General features: G+C 38.0%; 1 protein-coding gene across 6 annotated transcripts in view; it reads left to right on the forward strand.

The window, feature by feature from the left end:
• The window catches only part of QKI (QKI, KH domain containing RNA binding), a 158,806-nt gene that overhangs the window by 45,360 nt on the left and 91,441 nt on the right, over positions 1-22,005 (forward strand). For all 6 annotated transcript variants that reach the window (XR_010086615.1, XM_063443343.1, XM_063443344.1 and 3 more), the window contains exon 4: positions 14,262-14,378. Coding sequence is in view for 5 of the 6 variants with exons in the window: in XM_063443343.1 (XP_063299413.1) it covers positions 14,262-14,378 (117 nt within the window). In the remaining variant the exon portion in view is untranslated. The remainder of the gene's footprint in view (positions 1-14,261; positions 14,379-22,005) is intronic.

Below are 22,005 nucleotides of genomic sequence, written 5' to 3' on the forward strand. Positions count from 1 at the left end.
GGCGTGATCTATACGCCAAAACTGTTCCATCAAGCTAATGCTGTTTTGGTGCCTATAGTGTACCTTTAAGGATAAAAAAAAAAATTGGATTGTTTAGTGATTCAAATTTTTTTTTATGTGGAGATGTATACTTTTATACACAGTGCTTTCAGTGCAGTTAGTAAAATGTTAGCTTGTAGCTTTGTCACCTTTTGGGGACCCCCGATAGTGACATTCATGTGCAGGGGAAGGTAGGTTTTCTTTACCTGAAACTGTACCTTGTGGCCATTGCCATCTTGTTCCAGCGCATCTTGCTTCATATGCCAGGAGCCCATGTCAGTGCTCTACTTTCGCAGATGTGCAAGATGGGTTCATATATTTATTTTAATCAGCTAGTCATAAGAAGACCTACTAATCACCAGACATGGGTGATGAAATAGGGTTGGTAAAACTCGAACTGAAACCATGGGGGTGGGTATCCAGAGTTTCCAGGTTTATTTATAATGGTATCAGGCACTGCTTGTGAAATGCATTTTGTTTTTATTTTGTATCTGGGGACTTAAATAAACCTTTTGATTTGAACAGCTGTTAAGGGGATAAAGATTGTTTACAAGACCCTTAGTGTCATAAAGTGACACTGCTGCTGTTGTAAACAAACCATATGCGTTTGGGCTTATCATTTATCCCTGTGCATACATAACATGGCCACAATGCAAATTCTGTGGTGTTTTACCTTGGTAACCACAGCATTCAGATACGCATTTGCATTCCAAGTGTGTTCCATAGTCTGTTAAAATTGTTTACATCAGTTATGTTGGTGTTTTGATTAAATGTCTTCCTCTTTGCTTGATATAGTAAATATATTTAATCTATATCTGCTCCCCCCCTTTGTTTTTTCTTTCCTGCAGTAATTGTTAATAAGTCTGTCAGGTCTGTTGCACCCTCTATTTCACCATCTTCAGTCTCAATTTGTAGCCTGCCACTTCTCTGAGTATATTACTAGGTCCGTACACAACTGTTCGGGTGGACACTAGTATTGATCACATGACCCAGTTTTAATTGTAGCTATACATTTGGCGGGTTTCACCGAACTCTTTAACAACCCCTTCTCATGTCACTAGATACAGTGCTGTAATGTCACAGTGGGCAGTTTTTTTTTGTAATTTATTTTAATGTAGAGACCTTCTACACAGCATGCATCAGATTTGAAGGAATAGAGACCCATAAAGTTAACACTCATGAAGAAGTCTCTCTTGACAAATTTATATTTGTAAGATCTGACTGAATGGCAGGATTAATTAATGTATTTCTTCTCTCTTTCTCTGGCCTTTGCAGTCTCCTGTAGCTAATGCTGTTTGAAATTATTTTGCCTGACTATTTTGTGTGACATCATTTTAATTAAATTGAGCAACAGGCATGGCATTTTAAATCAAAAGGTTTTAAAGTAGAAAAAGCAACTGATATGATTTGCCTACAACCACCTTTTACTTGCTGTGTCTAGATAGTATTTTGGGAGTCTGGGGCTATTTTGAAATAACTTGGTTCAACGACCCAGTACTATAAAATTTGAAAATAAGTGCAGTTTTATTTTTAGAAGTAAATGTAGCTGCAAACGTAGAAGTAAAAGTAGATGTACTGCATTTGGATGAAAACTATTTTTTAGAAATATGCAGTTTTCTACCTTTATTCACACCTGTGAGCTACTGCTTAATATATTCACAGAAATATAAAATATTTAAGTATTTGAGGGGTAACTTATATATATATAATATGTGTGTGTGTATGTATATATGTATGTGTGTGTGTGTGTGTGTGTGTGTGTTCACTACTCATTTGTTTTCCTCTCTTGATTTTACAACTTCGATAAGTTAATGCCTTTTCTCTTCAATTTATTTTTTTATTTAAAACTCAAACCATTCTCATGTGTTACCGGTTATTTAGTGATGTGTAATTTAGGCATAATTTCTTGTGGTTTCATAAAACAAGATCATATAGTAACATACAGTTAAATAATTTAATTGTCGTATTTGCATGCCATAATAGAATATATTTAATTTGGCAGCATTAAGAAAACAATTACTCTTTCCATACATTTTGGTTGTGTTTTAAAACAACTGGTATTATTTAGTGAAGTAGTGCTGTTTGACTCTTTTAAGCATCTCCAATTACACTTATTTTGAATAGCGTTTTAATCATGTATGCAGAAGTTAAAAGGGAAACAGTAGGCACTATAACAATTTCATCAATTTAATTGGTTATAGCACCTGGAAACTTCTGGCACCGTCTTTCCATTAAGTGTTAAGCAATGTTTGAACTGTTTAGCACTAAGTAAGGGTAATTGGCCACCCACAGCCTGGCCCCTACTGGAGGTATAGCTGATGCAAACCTTACACACTTCTACTAGTCATATCAATTCATACCAGGTGTTTTGATAGGCTGAAAGCTGTCCAATTACACTTGCAGCTTCCTCATTAGCCCAAGCAGCGCAAAAGGGGGATGGGTTGCTGAGGACTCTCGTTTTAGCAATAATACATTAAAAGCGGTTTAACACTATGAAAAAGACAGCGCAAGGGGGACTTAGACACTGTAACAACATCAAAACCAAACAGCTCTGAACAAAATAGTAGATGAGCAGCAGCTTATCTGAAGACTTGTCATCTGAGTGTTTTCAGTCAGGTGGATGCAGTCTGTAATAAGATAGATGCTGAAATCAAGTCCGTATATTGTGGATAAGATGGGGGTTCGTAATGGTAGGAAATAGAGGCTAACAATTGGGTGAGTATACTGGGTTTGTGGGCTCAGGAGGCTATAAAAACATAAGCGAGAAGTCTTGCCCAAGAGATTCTCTGTGCGCATTGTTAGAAATGGGAACACATTTACACTTCTCTTATCACTTTTAATCTTCATATTGCTGCCCATGAGATGAAATAAGGGAAAACTTTATGCATATATCCCTGTTCTTGTTTTTAAGTTATTTTGGCACCACCAAAACAAAAGGACACTGTCCTTTATCTTTTCCCACACATGGTGATAAAGAGACGACAAGCCAAAGCAGCCTTTTTCGTAACTATACAATCATAGATGTGTTGAAACGGTAATCCCTGTTAGTCTCTCTCTCTTTCTCCTCCTTTCGGGTACACGAAGATATGACTAGTCCTATTTGTTTTGCAAAAGGCTTTGAAGTAACAATTGCCAATATATGACAACAATTCACTTGGTCTGCATTCAGCATAATGTTGGTTTTCCCATGTGTAGTTACAGTGCTCTCTCAATTGGTTGCAAAAACTGGAATGTGAATATACACTGATCAAAAAAATAAAGGGAACACAAAAATAACACATCCTAGATGAATTAAATATTCTTCTGAAATACTTAGTTCTTTACATAGTTGAATGTGCGGACAACAAAATCACACACACACAAAAAAAAAAAAAAAATGGAAATCACATTTTTCAACCCATGGAGGTCTGGATTTGGAGTCACACTCAAAATTAAAGTGGAAAAACGCACTACAAGCTGATCCAACTTTGATGTAATGTCCTTAAAACAAGTCAAAATGAGTCTGTGTGTGTGTGGCTTCCACGTGCCTGTATGACCTCCCTACAACGCCTGTGCATGCTCCTGATGAGGTGGCAGATGGTCTCCTGAGGGATCTTCTCCCAGACCTGGACTAAAGCATCTGTCAGCTCCTGGACAGTCTGTGGTGCAACATGACGTTGGTGGATGGAGCGAGACATGATGTCCCAGATTGGATTCAGGTCTGGGGAACGGGTGGGCTGCTGACACACTCCAGCCACATGAGGTCTAGCATTGGGTGGAATCCAGGGCCAACAGCACCAGCATATGGTCTCACAAGGGGTCGGAGGATCTCATCTCGGTACCTAATGGCAGTCAGGCTACCTCTGGCGAGCACATGGAGGGCTGTGTGGCCCCCCAAAGAAATGCCACCCCACACCATTACTGACCCACTGCCAAACCGCTGGAGGATGTTGCAGGCAGCAGAACATTCTCCATGGCGTCTCCAGACTCTGTCACGTCTGTCACATGTGCTCAATGTGAACCTGCTTTCATCTGTAAAGAGCACAGGGCACAAGTGGCAAATTTGCCAATCTTGGTGTTCTCTGGCAAATGCCAACCGTCCTGCACGGTGTTGGGCTGTAAGCACAACCCCCACCTGTGTACGTCGGGCCCTCATACCACCCTCATGGAGTCTGTTTCTGACCCTTTGAGCAGACACCTGCACATTTGTGGCCTGCTGGAGGTCATTTTGCAGGGCTCTGGCAGTGCTCCTCCTGTTCCTCCTTGCACAAAGGCGGAGATAGCAGTCCTGCTTGCTGGGTTGTTGCCCTCTTACGGCCTCCTCCATGTCTCCTGATGTACTGGCCTGTCTCCTAGTAGCGCCTCCATGATTTGGACACTACGCTGACAGACAATGCAAACCTTCTTGATGTGCCTTCCTGGATGAGCTGCACTACCTGAGCCACTTGTGTGGGTTGTAGACTCTGTCTCATGCTACCACTAGAGTGAGAGCACCGCCAGCATTCAAAAGTGACCAAAACATCAGCCAGGAAGCATAGGAACTGAGAAGTGGTCTGTGGTCACCACCTGCAGAACCACTCCTTTATTGGGGGTGTCTTGCTAATTGCCTATAATTTCCACATGTTGTCTATCCCATTTGCACAACAGCATGTGAAATTGATTGTCACTCAGTGTTGCTTCCTAAGTGGACAGTTTGATTTCACAGAAGTGTGATTGACTTATAGTTACATTGTGTTGTTTAAGTGTTCCCTTTATTTTTTTGATCAGTGTAGTTAGAATAACTATCTAGAGCCAGACTAAAATGAAACCTTACAATAAGATAATGGTGTGACAGTGATGTGTGCATTTTGAAAAAAGGACGTGCAGAAAAAGCCTTTCAATATCTACAAATGGGATTGAAAGGGTTATTAACCTATTAACTTGTAGTATCTATTATAGCAATGATCATGTCATTTTGTCCTAGTGATGAATAATATATTCAAATGCCTTAAGAGATGTTTTTGTATTTAGTTCCTATGCATCATCTATTACTTTCCTGTATTATTCCTGCAATGCGTGGGGAGTAATGAAAGCAACTACAGCTCATGTGGTGTAGGAGAACGTAGCAATGATTCTCCTGCTCTCCCCTGTCACTCAGATCTCAACATACAGGGTTATAAAATCATCCTGGATATCTGTGCTGAGATTGATAAGTGAGAAGAGGGATTGGTTGTATTCAGTTTTAAGTAGACCAGTACCCATGACAGGTACCCTTTAATTACCTCTTTACTTTGCATTTTTGGGCATTTTTCTGGTGCTCGCAGAAGCAGAACTCCATGGAGTAAAGCGAGGTATAAATTCAGAAATGACACGTGCGCATTATCATCTTGGAGCATCATGTAAGTAGAGGCGTTTAAGCAACATTTAATCGATGATTCCAAATAATTGACAGCATGCTCTGTAGCATACTGAAATATTAAAGGATCACTATAGGGTCAGGAACACAAACATGTATTCCTGACCCTATAGTGTTAAAACCACTATCTAGCCTCCCTGGACCCATCATGCCTCCATAAATATAGCAAAATCTTACTGTATTCAAGCCAGAAGCTGTAGATCTGCATGCTGTTAGCCTAAAAAAAAAAAATATACAAGCAGTCTGCTGACATCAGCAGAAGTGGTAGCCGATCCAATCACAGTGCTTCCCCATAGGATTGGCTGAGACTGACAAAGAGGCAGATCAGGGGCAGAGCCAGCACAATTCAAACACAGCCCTGGCCAATCAGCATCTCCTCATAGAGGTGAATTGAATCAATGAATCTCTATGAGGAAAGTTCAGTGTCTGCATGCAGAGGGTGGAGACAATAAATGTTTTGATGCATTTTAGGCAGCCATGACCCAGGAAGGATCTCGAACAGCCATCTGAGGAGTGGCCAGTGATGTTATCACTAGGCTGTAATGTAAACACTGCATTCTCTCTGAGAAGACCATGTTTACAGCAAAAAGCCTGAAGGTAATGATTCTACACACCAGAACAAATTAAGTAAGCTGTAGTTGTTCTGGTGACTATAGTGTCCCTTTAAATCTTTTTAGCACCCGTATACATGTATTGTAAACTGAAGGTTACCAATTATACTATCCTTCAGCCTCCAATTATGTACTTTTCTAACACACACACACGCCCCCTATATTCGTTCAGTGGGTATTGGCCTTTGTATTCATATTTTTGTACAAAGGTGACTTATTTTTGTTACTGTGTTCTCATTCACATATCTGTTTAGTCAAATGTTGACCGAGTGGAGCAAATAGGGACATTAGCAGGCTGCTCCAAGTGTGGCAAGAAATGAGCTCAGAGCTAAATATATAGGTTTGTGACATTCTAGCAGCTGCCATAAGCCCTGCTGTTTGTTGCTGGGGTACACTGCCCTAAAAAAGGAAGAGAACGCATTGTAGCTCAGGGGAAGAAGTGAGCAGCTGGTGGGCTTATCAGTGGGCCTGATGACAGCTAAGGTCAGATGTAGAGCAGGACAACAGTAAGCTTAGAAAGACAATGTGTTCAGTCCAGTGTTATCAAGGCTGTGTTTAGAATTATTGGAAACGGTCTTATCACTTGAACTTGTCTGCAGTAAGCAAAACAAATTATAAAATAACTGTGCACAGATGTATTTTAATGTATTTATTTTTCAGATGTGTGTGTATATATATATATATATATATATATATATATATATATATATATATATATATATAAAATAAAGCAGTCTATTTTTTTGTTTTGTATAAACATTTAACTCCTTTACATGACTGTTCTCTTCTTATTATAGAAGCTTGATGTAATAAAAGTTGAAAATTAAGGTTGGAGGGGTTAGTCACTATTGTAGGAGTCCATAATGCGTTTTTTTTACGCTGATTGGGAAGGTCAAGCGCGTTGGCAGTTTGCAGTTGAATACAGTAAGGCAAAAACAATTCCATAAGTGACACAACACTATTTGACATTCTCTTTTCAAACAGTGCAATTTCATTTACAGAAAGCCAGCTATGTTTATCTTTTATTTTATTCTACTCATCTCTGCAAAGGTAAATACAGAATATCAAATAGCCCAGAATGGTGCAGCAAATAGCAGTGCTAAAATCCCGAAGGAATTCAAAAATAATATTCGTTCATATTGCACTCCAGTTCAAAGTTCACCTCAGACTGTTCAAAAGGCTCAGAATGATTGTTTTATCAGCACAAGACTAATCTAGCCATAACAGATTAGTTTCTGTGATCTTGATAGCATGCTGATTCCGAGGAACAGGTGCACAGAGGCTTTGGAACCAAAAATAAAAATGCATTTAAAAATAATGCTGCTGGGATTAGTTAGAACATTGTAAATCCATTTAAATCTACATTATTCACATCTAACAGAAGCCCTGGAACCGTTTTAGACAATGTTCAATGCAGATTAAGATTTGTGATCACTGTGCAAATGCAATGGATCCAAATGTATGAGCTGGGTTTATTTCTGCTGCTGAATTTGTCAGGTACTTTCACATCTGCTAGGAACACACACATTTACCAGGACATTGTCGTTTTTAAAGTACCTTAAACAGGAGAACTACAGACCTTGTATTCCCACGAAGTACACTGAACAGTTGCCTGTGCTTTTTATGTCAATGCATTCTCTCCAACTGAAGTCTGTGTTTGAAGTCTCTTTAATGTCGATCCTCAGTGACCTAAAAGGCGTAGGGAATATACCTTTTTTTTTTTTTTTTTTGTTAACTAACATGGCATTCAAAGGTAAAGTGGACTGGTTAACAGCCCACACGATTTTACAGTAATTGTTTCCCTGCTGTAATGCTTCTTTTTTGATTCTTATTTAAACACAATGTTTTAATGTGTTATATATATATATATATATATATATATATATATATATATATATATATATATATATCAGTGCATTTTTTTCTTATGACTTTCATTGCAAAATCATATTTGCAGTCAAAATTACTAAGAATCAGAAGCAACAGTGAAGGTGTAAACATCTATTGTTCGATTTCTGCTGTGTGGGTCAGCTGTGAATCACAAGAGCCTGTGTAATGTTGGGGCTTTGACATGGCTTTGTGAGTGACTAGGAATTGAAAGCTACATCTGTGTGTTCACCTCAGCTTGATTGATTCTGATCAGTGTTGATTTACGTGCTGGCTCTTCACTCTTCAGCAATCAGACAGTTCCTGTCTGAGCCACACAGGGAATAACCATGCTGTGTTTTTTTGTTTTTTTTTCTCTTCCCTTTTTTCTCTCTTGGTCTTCAGCACTGCCCTTTGGATATTTACTGGAGCATAACTGAATTGCTGAAAATGTTTGAGACCATGTTTTTTGTGACTCTTTGGTCACAGGAGCTGTTCTTATTTCTATCGTGGATGCATGTGGCAACACAAGTACCGTGTATTAAGGACACCGCTTTTTGTTAAAAACTTTATAAACTAATTATTATGTGTCATTTTGTCCTATTGTGGAACAAAGATGTGCATTGCATGATTTCAAACAGCCCATTAGAGTCTAGGGTTGAATACTTTTTTTTTTAATAAAAAAAACTACAGAAACAATACAAAATAATAACATATAAGAAAGACAAGGTCACCATAGTACATGTAGAAATTCCACAATACGTAGTTGATGGCTGGATTGTGGAAACAAATGACTTGTATCTTTAAGGAATGCCTATTGCTCAGTGATAATGGGTATACATCTCTCTGTATACGCAAAATATTGTATAGATGTTTTTATTGTGCCTTCGTGTCTGTGCTTGTATATGTGTTGGCTTTTTGTGTCAGGAGAGTTTTTTTGGTTTTTTTTTTTTTTTTGCAAGTTGGATGTGTGATATTGGATATTAGTGATGTTTGACAATATACTGTCTGCTGATAAAGTGACTGAAATGTGTTTTTTTTGTGGTTTTTTTTTGTTTTTTTTTAGAAAGCAGAAATGTTACATGTGTCTTTTTCCAAAAAATATTTGTGTATATATATATATATATATATATATATATGTGTGTGTATATATATATATATATATATATATATATATATTTTCCAGGCACCCGAGGTACAAAACACCCCACAATACATATTAGTTTGATAGGAACCCCCTCAAGTCTTAAATCCCCGGATAGCCTGGACCTGTCCAAATAGCGCACAGATCCATACAGTATAGCCGAATCGCCACTGGGGAGTTCCTATTGAAATTTAAATTAAGTTTCCCCCAGCTCGTAGGGAGCAAATGTTCTCTCTGTTCGGGAGCGTTTTTCCCCCCGAAAAACGCTCTCTTGGTTTGTTTGGGAACGAAGCAGGCAACGGTATGATTTTCCAGGGGTTCATGAGGCAAAGTATTTGACGTATAGTTCCACGCACTCGACGACCAAGTACTGCTGCCTGTGTTTGGGAGCCAAGCTGATCGCCATGTCCTAAAGCACATGTAATCTGGTACATGAAATGGCGGCTACCCAAAGAGAGCACTTAAGTTTGTGGTTTCTTTGTAGGTAACTTTTTAGGGGGTGGTCGGTAGTTGGAAAGTACCAAACCAGTTAAAAGCATGTTTGGTAAAATTCTTAAACGAAAAAGGGGATTTACCACAAAATGTATGAATTTTACTTTTGGAAGATACCTATAATGGCAATCAACCATTCATCGCACTGGAATCACCTAACACTTAATAAGTTACTTTATTGGACCTAATTGATTGCTGTGAATTTTAGGCATTCACTCTACCTGCCAAGGATTCCACAAGATTATCACACCTTGCCAGACTTTCATATCCCTTAAATAATCAACCACCAGAAACTTAGCCTCTTTATATCAGCTTAATATTCCTAAGGTTATTTTGGACACAGGGCTTGGTGGATATATAGAAACATCTCTCCTTTACTTAATCATTAACAATACTTACACCTACCATAAAGGAAGCGTCTCTAGTGTCTGTCTGGATGAGAGCCACTAGAGGCATGTTTAACCCTGCTTTATAAGCATTGCAGTTTCTTCAAAGCTGCTGTTTTACATTGCAAGGGCATACTACAAGGCTATTGTACCTAGACCACAACATTAAGGTGAAGTGGTCAGGGTGCTGTTAGTGGCCCTTTTAAGGATGTTGAGCCACATCACCCTTGTATATTTTTTAGATAGGTGATGGCTAAACAGAATAGGTGACTTTTTTGGTTTTTCTTCTTTCTAACTTCAGAGACCTACAAATGTTATCATACATGCAATTAAAACTGGTTCAGCGTGACTTGTTACCATTTTTTTGCACGTCCACAGTTTTATTCCGACAATACGCTCTTTCAAGAGGAGGAATAGCAGCAGCTTATGGACTCAATCTTATCCCAGGACACAATCCGTTCTAAATATAACATCATCTGCTGTAATCGTACCAAATAATTTATAGAACCTTACAAAGTGTCTGTGATTCCTCATTGACGTATTGGTAGCAGTCGACAAACTCATTGCGTTACACATAGCTTTGTTTCAGGAAGTGACATGTTAAACTTACCCACTAGGTTTTTAAGACACGAACAAGTGTCACAAATGCAAGGCAAAGGGAGTGAACCTTCTTCATTTGTTTCTGGAGATATGCTATTTTGGAACTCTGTTTATGGCTGGACCTTTTGACCTTGGAGGCTGCTTTGTTTAGTATTCTACCCAGTACTCTTTGCATCTCTGGAAAATAGTTTTTGAAGTTATTGTGGCAGCATCTAGCATATCTAATATTCGCCCTCTCCATATGGGGACACTGCTACCATCAGGGGTCTTTGCCGAATTCGCAAATATCCCTGATGGAGACCTCACCTCTGAAGGTGAGGTAGCCGTGGTGAAGGGAAGGTAAGAATTACTTAACTGAACCTGACTCTCCTGGGTGTTGCTTTCTTCCACAGTCTGCTCCTCTTCAGCTACTGATACCATCACTGCTGTACTCTCACACATATGCTAGAGTGCGGCAATGAGATCTATAAAGAATTCAGCCATACTGCAGCTGTCACTGGTGCATTGGGAAGCTATTATGCATGCATGGAAAAAATGCTGTGCTGAAGCATCTCTATAAGGAGTGTTCAGCTTCTCCATGCAGAGGGTAAAGACGGTGAACGTCAATGCTGCAAACTGTGAAAGACTGACAGGAAGTACTTCTAATGGCCGTTTGTGTGACCTACAATAGACACCAGAACAACTACTTTAAGCTATAGTTGCTCTGGTGACTATAGTATCTCTTTTATAACCAGCCATGATCCAATTATTGCAGTTGTTTTCACGCTGTGGCACTTGAATAGAAACATAGAATGTGACGGCAGATAAGAACCATTCGGCCCATCTAGTCTGCCCAATTTTCTAAATACTTTCATTAGTCCCAGGCCATATCTTATAGCTAGGATAGCTATAACCTTGAGGTTAGGACTCACGGCTGTGAAGTCCGTGCACAAAACCTTTGAGTCCTACTCCTCAATTTATGGTACCACAGACAGTAGCTCCAGTAACCCAACATTACTTCTGATTCCACAGCACTGTAGAGTTGGCACACAAAGCATTAAAGGGACACTATAGTGCCCCAGACCACTTCAGCTCAATGAAGTGGTCTGGGTGCAAGCCCCCCCTGGTTTTAACCCTTCAGGTGTAAACGTAACAGTTTAAGAGAAACTGCTATGTTTACATTGCAGGGTTAATCTAGCCTCTAGTGGCTGTCTTCCTGACAGCTGCTAGAGGCGCTTCTGCGATGCTGGATACGAAATTGGCATCCAGCGTGCAGGACGTCCATAGGAAAGCATTGAGAAATGCTTTCCTATGGACTGTTTGAATGCGCGCGGGACTTGACGTGCATGCGCATTCGGCTCCACTCGGGAGCTAATGTCAGCAGGGAAGGAGAGGTCACCAGCACCGAGGATTCCTGGTGCTGGATTAAAGTAACTGAAGGGGTTTTAACCCCTTCAGCGCTGAGGTGGGGGGTCCTAAGGATGCTGTAGTGTCAGGAAAACGAGTGTGTTTTCCTGACACTATAGTGATCCTTTAAAGTCCTTAGTTGCTTAGACTCCCTGCTTTAATACTTGTTCTTGGCTCTGTATGTATCAAATTAAAATATTAAAGTTTTTAATCCTTTGAAAGTTTTAAGGATTCAGTCTGCACCAGTTTTTAGAATTAGGGTGAACAAACGTATTGTGGGCTTTTAAGTGGTTCATGCAAAACTAATTTACTGTCACTATATTCCAGTTATAATTTGAATTTATATTTGAATTTGGTTTACTTTTATTTTTTATTTTTCTTTACAGCTTTTTTGTAAACCATTCCCCTTTTTGAGCAGTAGATTAACAGGAGTGATTTGACTTCTGACTTTTGTAATTTAGATATGTGCAACCCTGTTAGCCGTTGTTGTTCAAAAGCCAAATACTTCTAAAGGAGTTTGAAGCCAGTTACTTTTTGGACAGGTGGAAATGTATAATTTAAATGTTATACTTGTTAAACATGTTCCATGATCATGAAATTCATTATAGTTTCAGTCATTTGGTAAAAATGTTGAATATCTAGTGTGTCAATTGTGTTACTCTTTTGTGTTAACACAGCACATTCTGTTCATACCAGAAATTTTGTCTGAAGGCTGCTAAATATAAATATGGGATTCCATTATATATGTATTTCCTGGAATTTGTGCAGCTCCTTTGATTGTTGAATGGCAGTTTATACTAACACAGTTGAACTGTAAATGAAGTGAAGACACATACACACATTCACAGAAACGTGTGCACTTAGAGGCACACACAGTTACACACTTGCAAAAACATTATACTCTTGCACAGAACCTCTAGGGTCCTCCCCATTTGCATAACAGTAAGATGTAAGATTCCCTAATTTGCCCTCTGGATTGCTTCCTGCACCGTTAAAGACCTTTGCATCTCTCTGTTGGAGTTGCAAAGATGACACTGGAAGCAGACGGGAAAAAAAAATATACCATTGTTAACCAAAGAGGCTTCCTTGATATCACTTGAACAGCACCACAGTTAGTGCTGTTTTGTCAATTGCATCTAAAAGAGCACTCAAACAATAAGTTAAGATGTGTGGCCATGGACGTTGGCACGCCAACACTCCCTAAGAGTAGCACAGGTTAAACCATACATCCCTTAAACTTTGGCTGAGATTGAAAAAACAGGATGACTGGGGCTCTGACTACTTTCTAGCTTTGTCAGAACACTGCAGAAAAGTGCAAACCCTTGGGAAGTGCAGCAAACACAGGTGGTACTTCTTCGTTTAATATTTTATTTTATTTTTTAATGTACTAAATAAGGAATTTGAAAATATACCGGGTCAATTCAAAAAGAAATGACCAGATATTTTTTGGAATAGCTGCTGTAAACACACAATATTAACAATATTAAATATTCTAATTTAAATGAATTGATGCTCGTAGCTTGCAGTATTTAGAGTTTCACTTAAACACTTTTTATTTTATTTTTTTTATAATTTTTTTATCTCCTACTTCCCCCAATGCATGCATATATATATATATATATATATATATATATATATATATATATATATATATTTGTAAATTTTTTAGGGGAATTTGTATATATATTTTTTTCCCTGCAGGAATGGCAATTATTACTTTCCAGGGTTAAATGCCTATAGTGACCGTCAATCTGACTCACATATGTTTCTGCACCAAAAAGCAAAATAGGTGCTAGTAGGAGGGTTCTCCTGCTCTACCCTTTCATTTAATACTCTGCATAGACATCCATGTTTTTGGAATACACTTTTTATACACAGTTTATTGGTATTTGCTAACATTTTTGATCTCCACTTCGAAGGCATGAAATCAGGGCAGGGTTATATGGTGTGCAGGCATGAAATCAGGGCAGGGTTATGTGGTGTGCTACGCATTGCTTATTGCTGGTAACGTGCAGAGGCAGACCGTCAAAAAGACAATACGTCAATATTACATATTCCTGCAAACTAGTTACTCATGCCCAGAACTCCAAATACATGCTCTTGCACAAGCACAATTATTCTTTGTTGGTTTCAGTAACTGCAGATATTTGTTTTGCCCCAAGCTTGCACTGTCTTGCTAGATTAACGACTCCATAGAGGTAGGACTTTGTAGTATTCACCAACACATTGACCAAAAACAAAGCAAGGTGTGTATTTATTTTTACTGCAATACTATGAATATATGTGCTGTTGTTTTTTAATGTTTTTTTTAATGTTTTATTTTATTTTGATTATTTCCATCTTCCCCCTTTTTTTTTTCTCAGTTCAATTTTGTTGGACGTATTTTGGGACCCAGAGGACTCACTGCTAAACAGCTAGAAGCTGAAACAGGATGTAAAATTATGGTCAGAGGGAAAGGCTCCATGAGAGATAAAAAAAAGGTATGTTTCAATGTTGTAAGTTCATACATGCTGACCTCTTATAAACATTCTAAAAATATGGCTACTTTTGTAATACAATGCTATATTTAGCACACGTTTATTTTTTAAAGGAACACTATAGTCACCTAAATTACTTTAGCTAAATAAAGCCGTTTTAGTGTATAGATCATTCCCCTGCAATTTCACTGCTCAATTCACTGTCATTTAGGAGTTAAATCACTTTGTTTCTGTTTATGCAGCCCTAGCCACACCTCCCCTGGCTATGATTGACAGAGCCTGCATGAAAAAAAAACTGGTTTCACTTTCAAACAGATGTAATTTACCTTACATAATTGTATCTCAATCTCTAAATTGAATTTAAATCACATACAGGAGGCTCTTGCAGGGTCTAGCAAGCTATTAACATAGCAGCGGATAAGAAAATCTTAATTAAACAGAACTTGCAATAAAGAAAGCCTAAATAGGGCTCTCTTTACAGGAAGTGTTTATGGAAGGCTGTGCAAGTCACATGCAGGGAGGTGTGACTAGGGTTCATAAACAAAGGGATTTAACTCCTAAATGGCAGAGGATTGAGCTGTGAGGCTGCAGGGGCATGTTCTATACACCAAAACTGCTTCATTAAGCTAAAGTTGTTCAGGTGACTATAGTGTCCCTTTAAAGCATAACATATATAGATCTATATATCTAGCTTCAATTTATAAAATTCTTGATATGCCGGTTTTGAACTGAACCACTATTGTGTGGGAGATATTTATCCTCTTTTCACTGAATGATGCTTTTGTTTTTGTTTTTCCATTTGCTTTGATGTTTACTATGTTGTCACTTTTGTTATCTGCAAATATTTTGAATGTCAGTTTGAAAGCACATGCTTTATTGTATTTTAATAACACATATTGTCTTTCCATATGTTAAAGTGGCTCTTTCACTTCAAACTTATCTTACTCAAATTGTTTCCTCCTCGCTTCCTCTTTCAGAATCTGTTCTTCTTTCATTTCTCCTTAAAACATAAGACAAACTAGGGACTTTGTCTTCTTTATTCTTCTTTCTCCTGACAATTGTGACAAAAAGGTGCAGCGTAATGCAAGGTTATCTTCCTGTCTCAATTTAGCAAAGGGTGAAGGTTGCCTTAAGCTCCACCCTTTGTCACAATTGCGAAGTGTAGGAAAAACACACAGAATAAGGTAGACACTAGAAATAGACTAGAAATAAAGAACAAATTTTGAGTGGATGATGAAATAATAGAAGAAATTTAAGTTTGGGGTAATAGAACCACTTTACATTTGGTGAGTTAAAATATTCACTGCTTTAATTTTCTTCCCTTTAAAATTAAATCAAATGTATAAATGCAATGCTTGAATTTGCTGAAGGATATATGGCTTTACATAGGGCTACACAATGCACATCTTTTGTGTTTGTAAACCTTTACTTGCTTTGTTAATAATTTATTCTAATTATTCTAATAATTCTTACTAAGGTCTTTTATTTAAATAATATATGCCAGTTAATACACACAAGCATGTTTATTCATAAGCTAAGAATTGTTGGGGTATTTCACCATAGAATTGCAGTTTTAGGGCACAATAGAAGAGTTGGGAAACTTCTCCTGCTTAGCCATTTTCACATTGCCTGAAATGTGTTGTTCACATGCAGTTCTCCATGTATTATTTTTTTGATTACCATGAGAGTCAAGTATAAAAATATCGATTGATAAAATAAGATGGCAATAGTTCCCTAATTTAACTCAGTACAACAGGAGAATATGCATACATTTTTAAAACATTTTTTCAGAATTAAGGCCAAAATACATTGGGCATATACCTGCAATGAGGCGGGATCAGCTGGTCCTCTAATCTGAAGGCGTACCGTGGATGCGTGCAGCACACCCTCCAGATAGACATCTGACGGGTGTACTGCGCATGCGCGCGGTACATCAGTCAGATATAGAAATCTGATGGGTGTACTGTGCACGCACGGTAAATCAATCAGATTTCTATACTACAGCTTTAACTGCCTTCTAAGACAGTGGAAATAGCTGAGATGCAGGATTATGGGGTGACACACTAGGGATGGGGAGGTTAATTGGGGTTATATACGGAGGATGGGGGGAATAATGTTGTGACACACAGGGGATGGGGGGTTTATACGCTGGGGATGGGGGATCTAAAGGGGTTAATGGTGTGACACACTGGGTATTGCGGGGTTAATGGCGTGACACTCAGGGGATCACCATCATTAACCCCCCCCATCCCTGTGTGTCACACCATTAACCCCCCCTCTCCTCCCATCATCAGTGTATAACTCGCATTAACCCCCCTATCACCAGTATAGAGCCCCATTACCCATTCTATACCGGATGCATGCGCAATACACTAATCCGATTTTCTATATCTAAAGGATATGCCGCGTGCATGCACGGTACACCCTTCAGTTTAGTGGCCCAGCTGATCCCGCTTCATTGGAGGTGCTAGCGCGCGTAAGTGATGTCCATGTGGAAATCTGATAGATATACTTTTCAGATAGAACACCGGTGTCATAAATCTATATGTATCAGCTTTCTATACAGATGTCACTTCCGGTGCACCCGCGTCAACGCAAGTGACTCAAGATCAGCTGCACGCATGCGCGCTGGTCTCTGGGTATAAAATTCTGTTAGAATTCGGACGTGGGATCAGCTGGGCCACTAACCTGATGAGTGTACTGCGCATGCACTCGGCACATCCTTCAGATATAGAAATCTGGGTGTACTGTGCATGCGCAACATTATCTCCCCTATCCCCAATATATAACCCCCATTAACCTCCCTATCTCTAGTGTGTCACCCCCATAATCCTGCATCTCCGCTATTTCCACTGTTAGTACACCGTGAAAGCTATAGTATAGAAATCTGATTGATTGGTACACTCATCAGATTTATGTCTGACGGATGTGCCACGCGCACGCGCAGTACACTCGCCAGATTTCTGTATCTGGAGGGTGCACGCGGTACACCGTTAGATTAGAGGACCAGCGTCATCGGAGGCGACGCAGGTACACTGAAAGTGACGTCCGTATAGAAATCTGATAAGTATCTATTTTTGCATATTAAAGGTTTACTCCAGCTTCCATGACCACACACTGGTTATGGAACAAGTGATCTGTATGTGCAGTGTTTTTGCTTAAAATGCTGCATATACAGATATCTGCATTTTTATTTTTTGCCTGGGTCTAGTTGCACCCCTTGCACACGTGACGCAGGCAACCTAGTACTCTGTTCCAGGCTGCGTAATGTTGGAGATATGCAAAAATAACATCTGTTCGCTGAGATTCTTCACTTGTAGGCAGAGCTATGTGTACTCCTACAATGTAAAGCTCGTTGGACTGTGTGAGTACAACTCACATGCATACAGTCTCAAGACAAGCCTTAATACTCCCTCCTCCAGTGACAGTCCACACCTGACAGTTGAAAACAAGCATGCCATGTGTGCCTTTCAATGTATGATCGAAAAACATTGCATTTAATGCTTTTGTATCTGAAAAATCTCATCTGCATGCAGCATATGTATCAATGCCTCTCTGTTTAGCTTTGTATAGAAGTGTTTGTATGTATGTATATATAATATAATATCATGTTTACTTCGTTAAATATATATTCCTTATATATAAAGAAAAAATCTAAAGCCCCTAAGGAGCTTTAGTGTACCCACTAATGTTTTTATACAAACAAATAGGAATAGGAATTTTTCATGTTTCTAGGTATAATAGAGAGGCAAAATCTCTTTGCTGTCTGCTATAGATTATAAAAAATATTGCCCTCTTGAAAAATCAACCCTTTTTATTAATCAAGTCAAAAGGTACATATTTCCTATGATAATTTGGTGCTAAAGCATTTTTTTTTTTATCAAAGTTGAGCATATATTTAAAAACAAATAACAAAAGTAATCCCACATCTTCCCACTTTTTTATTTTTTATTTTTGTCTGCAGCATTTTCTATTTTGCTGCCAAATTATCGATGCATGACAGTCTACATATAAAAATATAGTTGCATATGACATCACGGTGTATATCTGTACAGGAAGTGGTGGCTTGTTTTTTTTGTTTTTTTTTTAATATAGAAATGCAAAAGGGAATGCCCAATTTCCAAAGATTTAGATATTCAAAATGGCATATACATATGATATTTTGAATATCTAAATATTTTGCATTCCTATATTCACAAAAAAGTGTGTGTGTGTATATATATACTTTTTTTTTTTTTTTTTTTTTTATAAATAACATGTCCACAATATAAATGGTATTAGTAGTGTAATGTAGAATTCTTCTCAGGCTCTCTTATAAAAATGTTATCTACACAGTATCTTAACACACACACACACACATTGTTTTATTGTAGTTTGTTTGTGGCGGAGTATTTACACTACACTAACTGTAGCAATTTTTTCCCTGTTTTGACATGCTTCATTCAGGCTGTTACCAATATACTGGAATGCAGTATGTTGGCACTAAATAAGGTAAGTACTCTTGGTTGATATTTCTTTTCCATTTAGAAAGTATTAGAATTGAATGATTACAATGCAATGTTTATTATGTTTTATGTGATTGTGCTCTTTTTTTTTTTTTTTTTTTTTTTTTTTTTTTTAAAGCTTAAGAAGGTGGTGGACACACTACTAGAGCTAATAGACTTTATTCCAATATTTCAGAATATTCACATTGCACCCAAAATGTTTTGAAAATTAACCCTCTAATGGTTTCAAGGTTTCTGTATAGATATGGAATGCCCTTCTTGGTTAGCAGTAAATGTGAATTCCCTTCCATTTTAGAATTCGGTATTAAATGTATTCAATCCTAGACAGTGTCCATGTACACCTAAGTAAGCCTTTTATCCTCTTGTGTCTGTTAACATGTTGCTCACTTCCATAAATGCAGAAATATAGTTTTGAATATATGAAACGTTGATGGTAAGACTTGATTATATCTGAGTGAAGTTGGTTAATGTTTGCTTATTATTCGTGTGCAAAGGAATAATATTCCACAATAACCTTAATATGCAACACCTTTCGATTGCCATACATTTATTGGACTGTGCTACCATTGAGCTGCCCTTTCTTATTCAAAATGTTATCCTGAAAATCTGCATTAAGGTCCTCGGGATAATCATAATGATTAGTACTCTGTAAAGATGAATAAATAAATGAATAAAAATAAATTGACTGTTATGCAATGTATTTTGAAAGACAAATGGCAATCAATGTGAGGTTGGTGCAGAAGTAATGTGAGCTGATGAGGTAGTTTTGAAGTGATGAAAAGGAAAGCAATTTGGCTGGAAGCTGCTATGTGAAGTTGTGATTTTACCTTAAGGCGTAGAAAAACAGACGATGAATGTCTTAATTTTCTGACAGTGTTTGTAGCCCCGAGTTTACAAAAATGCCAGGACCCAGCGTGTGGTTCAGCTGTGTATGCCCTCAAAACTGCATCTTTCAGGCCTTGCTTACTGGCTCAAATATCCTCTGAACTCCACAGAGTAATTTTGCTTTTCCTGACATTTAAATGTCAGCCACGTGAAGAAACAACTGTGACAGTTTAACCATTGTTTTTATTGGGTTTTTATTTTGAGGCTTTAATATGGCTAAGTTTAATACGGATAAGTTAATTTGTTTTAAAAAAAAAAAACCTTGAAACTTCATGATGATTTAATAACCTTTTAGTTAACATTTTTGGTGGCATACAGGTGGCAGATGTAGAACACTCCCCTCTGGCACACATGGATAAGGGTGGCAGTCTTGTTTGTATACTGAAAGGGATTTTCATGACCGTTGTTTCATCAAATGCACATGACTCAGGAATTATAATTATATTTGTTCCAAGTACTTATTTGCTTAGCTAGTAAAAAAATTGTTTTCCTTAACTCAGGGATGCATAATACCGATTTGAGAGGAGGCCAGATGACTGACTGGCTGAAATGCTTACCGGGGCCTCAGTGCCATCTAATGTTAATGAGATGGGTTGTGCTTGAATTTTGGAAGCGATCTTTCTGATGTCTGTTTGCTGTCTGCTGGATGAAAGTGGTAGAATTCAGACTATGGTCTATCTGATACCCCTTTAAGCATGGTGAGCAAGGGAACCACGTCTGGATTACCCCTTTTAATTTGGGGTGTGACAAGTTAATGCATTGCAACATGTTCACTGTGCCTAGAGGGGTATCTGCTACACCTCGCTGACAAGGCACAAAGTAGGCCAAAACGATTGTCTGTGGTTGCCATAGCTCTCATGCATAGAGACCTTGCTGGCATTTCTGTTATGAACTGCCCTTATCGGTGTGATCAGCCTGTTATGCCTTGAAACTGGTTCTCTTTGTAATGGCACAACAAGTGAGCAAAAACTATTTTTACTTGAGCAGAGATTTACTGAAGGGCAAGCTACGGAGTTGTTCTAAGCTTTTGTTTGTTCTCAGTTCTCAAACTCTGTTTTTTGACCCAGGTTTGGTATTGGGAATTTTAGATTGGCAAACCAAAGCTCGGGGGTTGAGGAATGTTGCCAGTTGCTGATTTATTATTTGTTTTAACCCAAAATGTTTTTGCTCCACTTTTACAATTACAAGTGATAATATAAATATATTTTCTTTGGGGTCAGATTATTGCTATCAGAAATATTATGTTGACTCTTTAAATGCATTTTCATACTGATAATCGCAGTTACGATATAGACCAAAAACCTAGCCAAATTATTTTGATGCATTCCTTGTTTTCACAGTGCCTGCTGCAGATTGTATATCACAATGTGAGCTTTTGTTATTTACTTTATTTATATAAAATAAATTTATCCAGGAATAATGCATGAACCTTGCTGTACAATTCCACAGGGAGTAGTAATGCAGTGGACGAAGCGCTCTGGTTCTGCTGGGTATACAAATATTAGAGGAAGCCTAATTTTGTGGCAACTGAGAGAAACTGTTCTTGTCCCTCTGAGCATTAGAAATTGACTTCTCAATCAGCTTATGAAGTGAAGTGCTACAACTCTTCAGAATATTTATATTCTCAAAGCGTTAGCAAACATTCATGTATTCATTGTTTTGTGCAAATGGGTTCGTTTGGCCTGTGAAGTTAGATTTATTAACTTGAGTATTCTGTACCTTTGTTTGCATAAAGGTTTATTTTGTATTTATTGCTTGTTAGTAATATCTGAATTGAAAATAAATTAACGCTATAGGGTCAGGAACACAAACATGTATTCTCGATCCTATAGTGTTACAAACATCATCACAAAGTCACAAATCACAATTAACTATAATATCTTGATACTGATAAACACATAAAATTATTTACAGTTAATTCATTAAAATGTTGCTGTCCTAAAGTGGCACAATGTATGCGCTTGATGTAACATTTGTGCACACAAGATACCCATGTATTCACATGCATATACATGCAAAGCTCTGTGATCTTGTTTGAGCTTGGCCTTCTTCACCTCTTGTCTCTGTTATCACCATGTCAGTATTCGTTTTGTTTGTTTTAATACACTGCAGAATATGTTGACACTATAACAATACTAATATTATTAATGTGTAGTATTCGAACATGCCACAGACAGGAAACTGACCAGCCTGCGACTACATTGTGAATTTGTTTAACTTGCCACTCTCCCCAAGACAGA

The sequence above is a fragment of the Pelobates fuscus genome, chromosome 2 (genome assembly GCF_036172605.1).
Source record: "Pelobates fuscus isolate aPelFus1 chromosome 2, aPelFus1.pri, whole genome shotgun sequence".
Classification (NCBI taxonomy): Eukaryota; Metazoa; Chordata; class Amphibia; order Anura; family Pelobatidae; genus Pelobates; species Pelobates fuscus.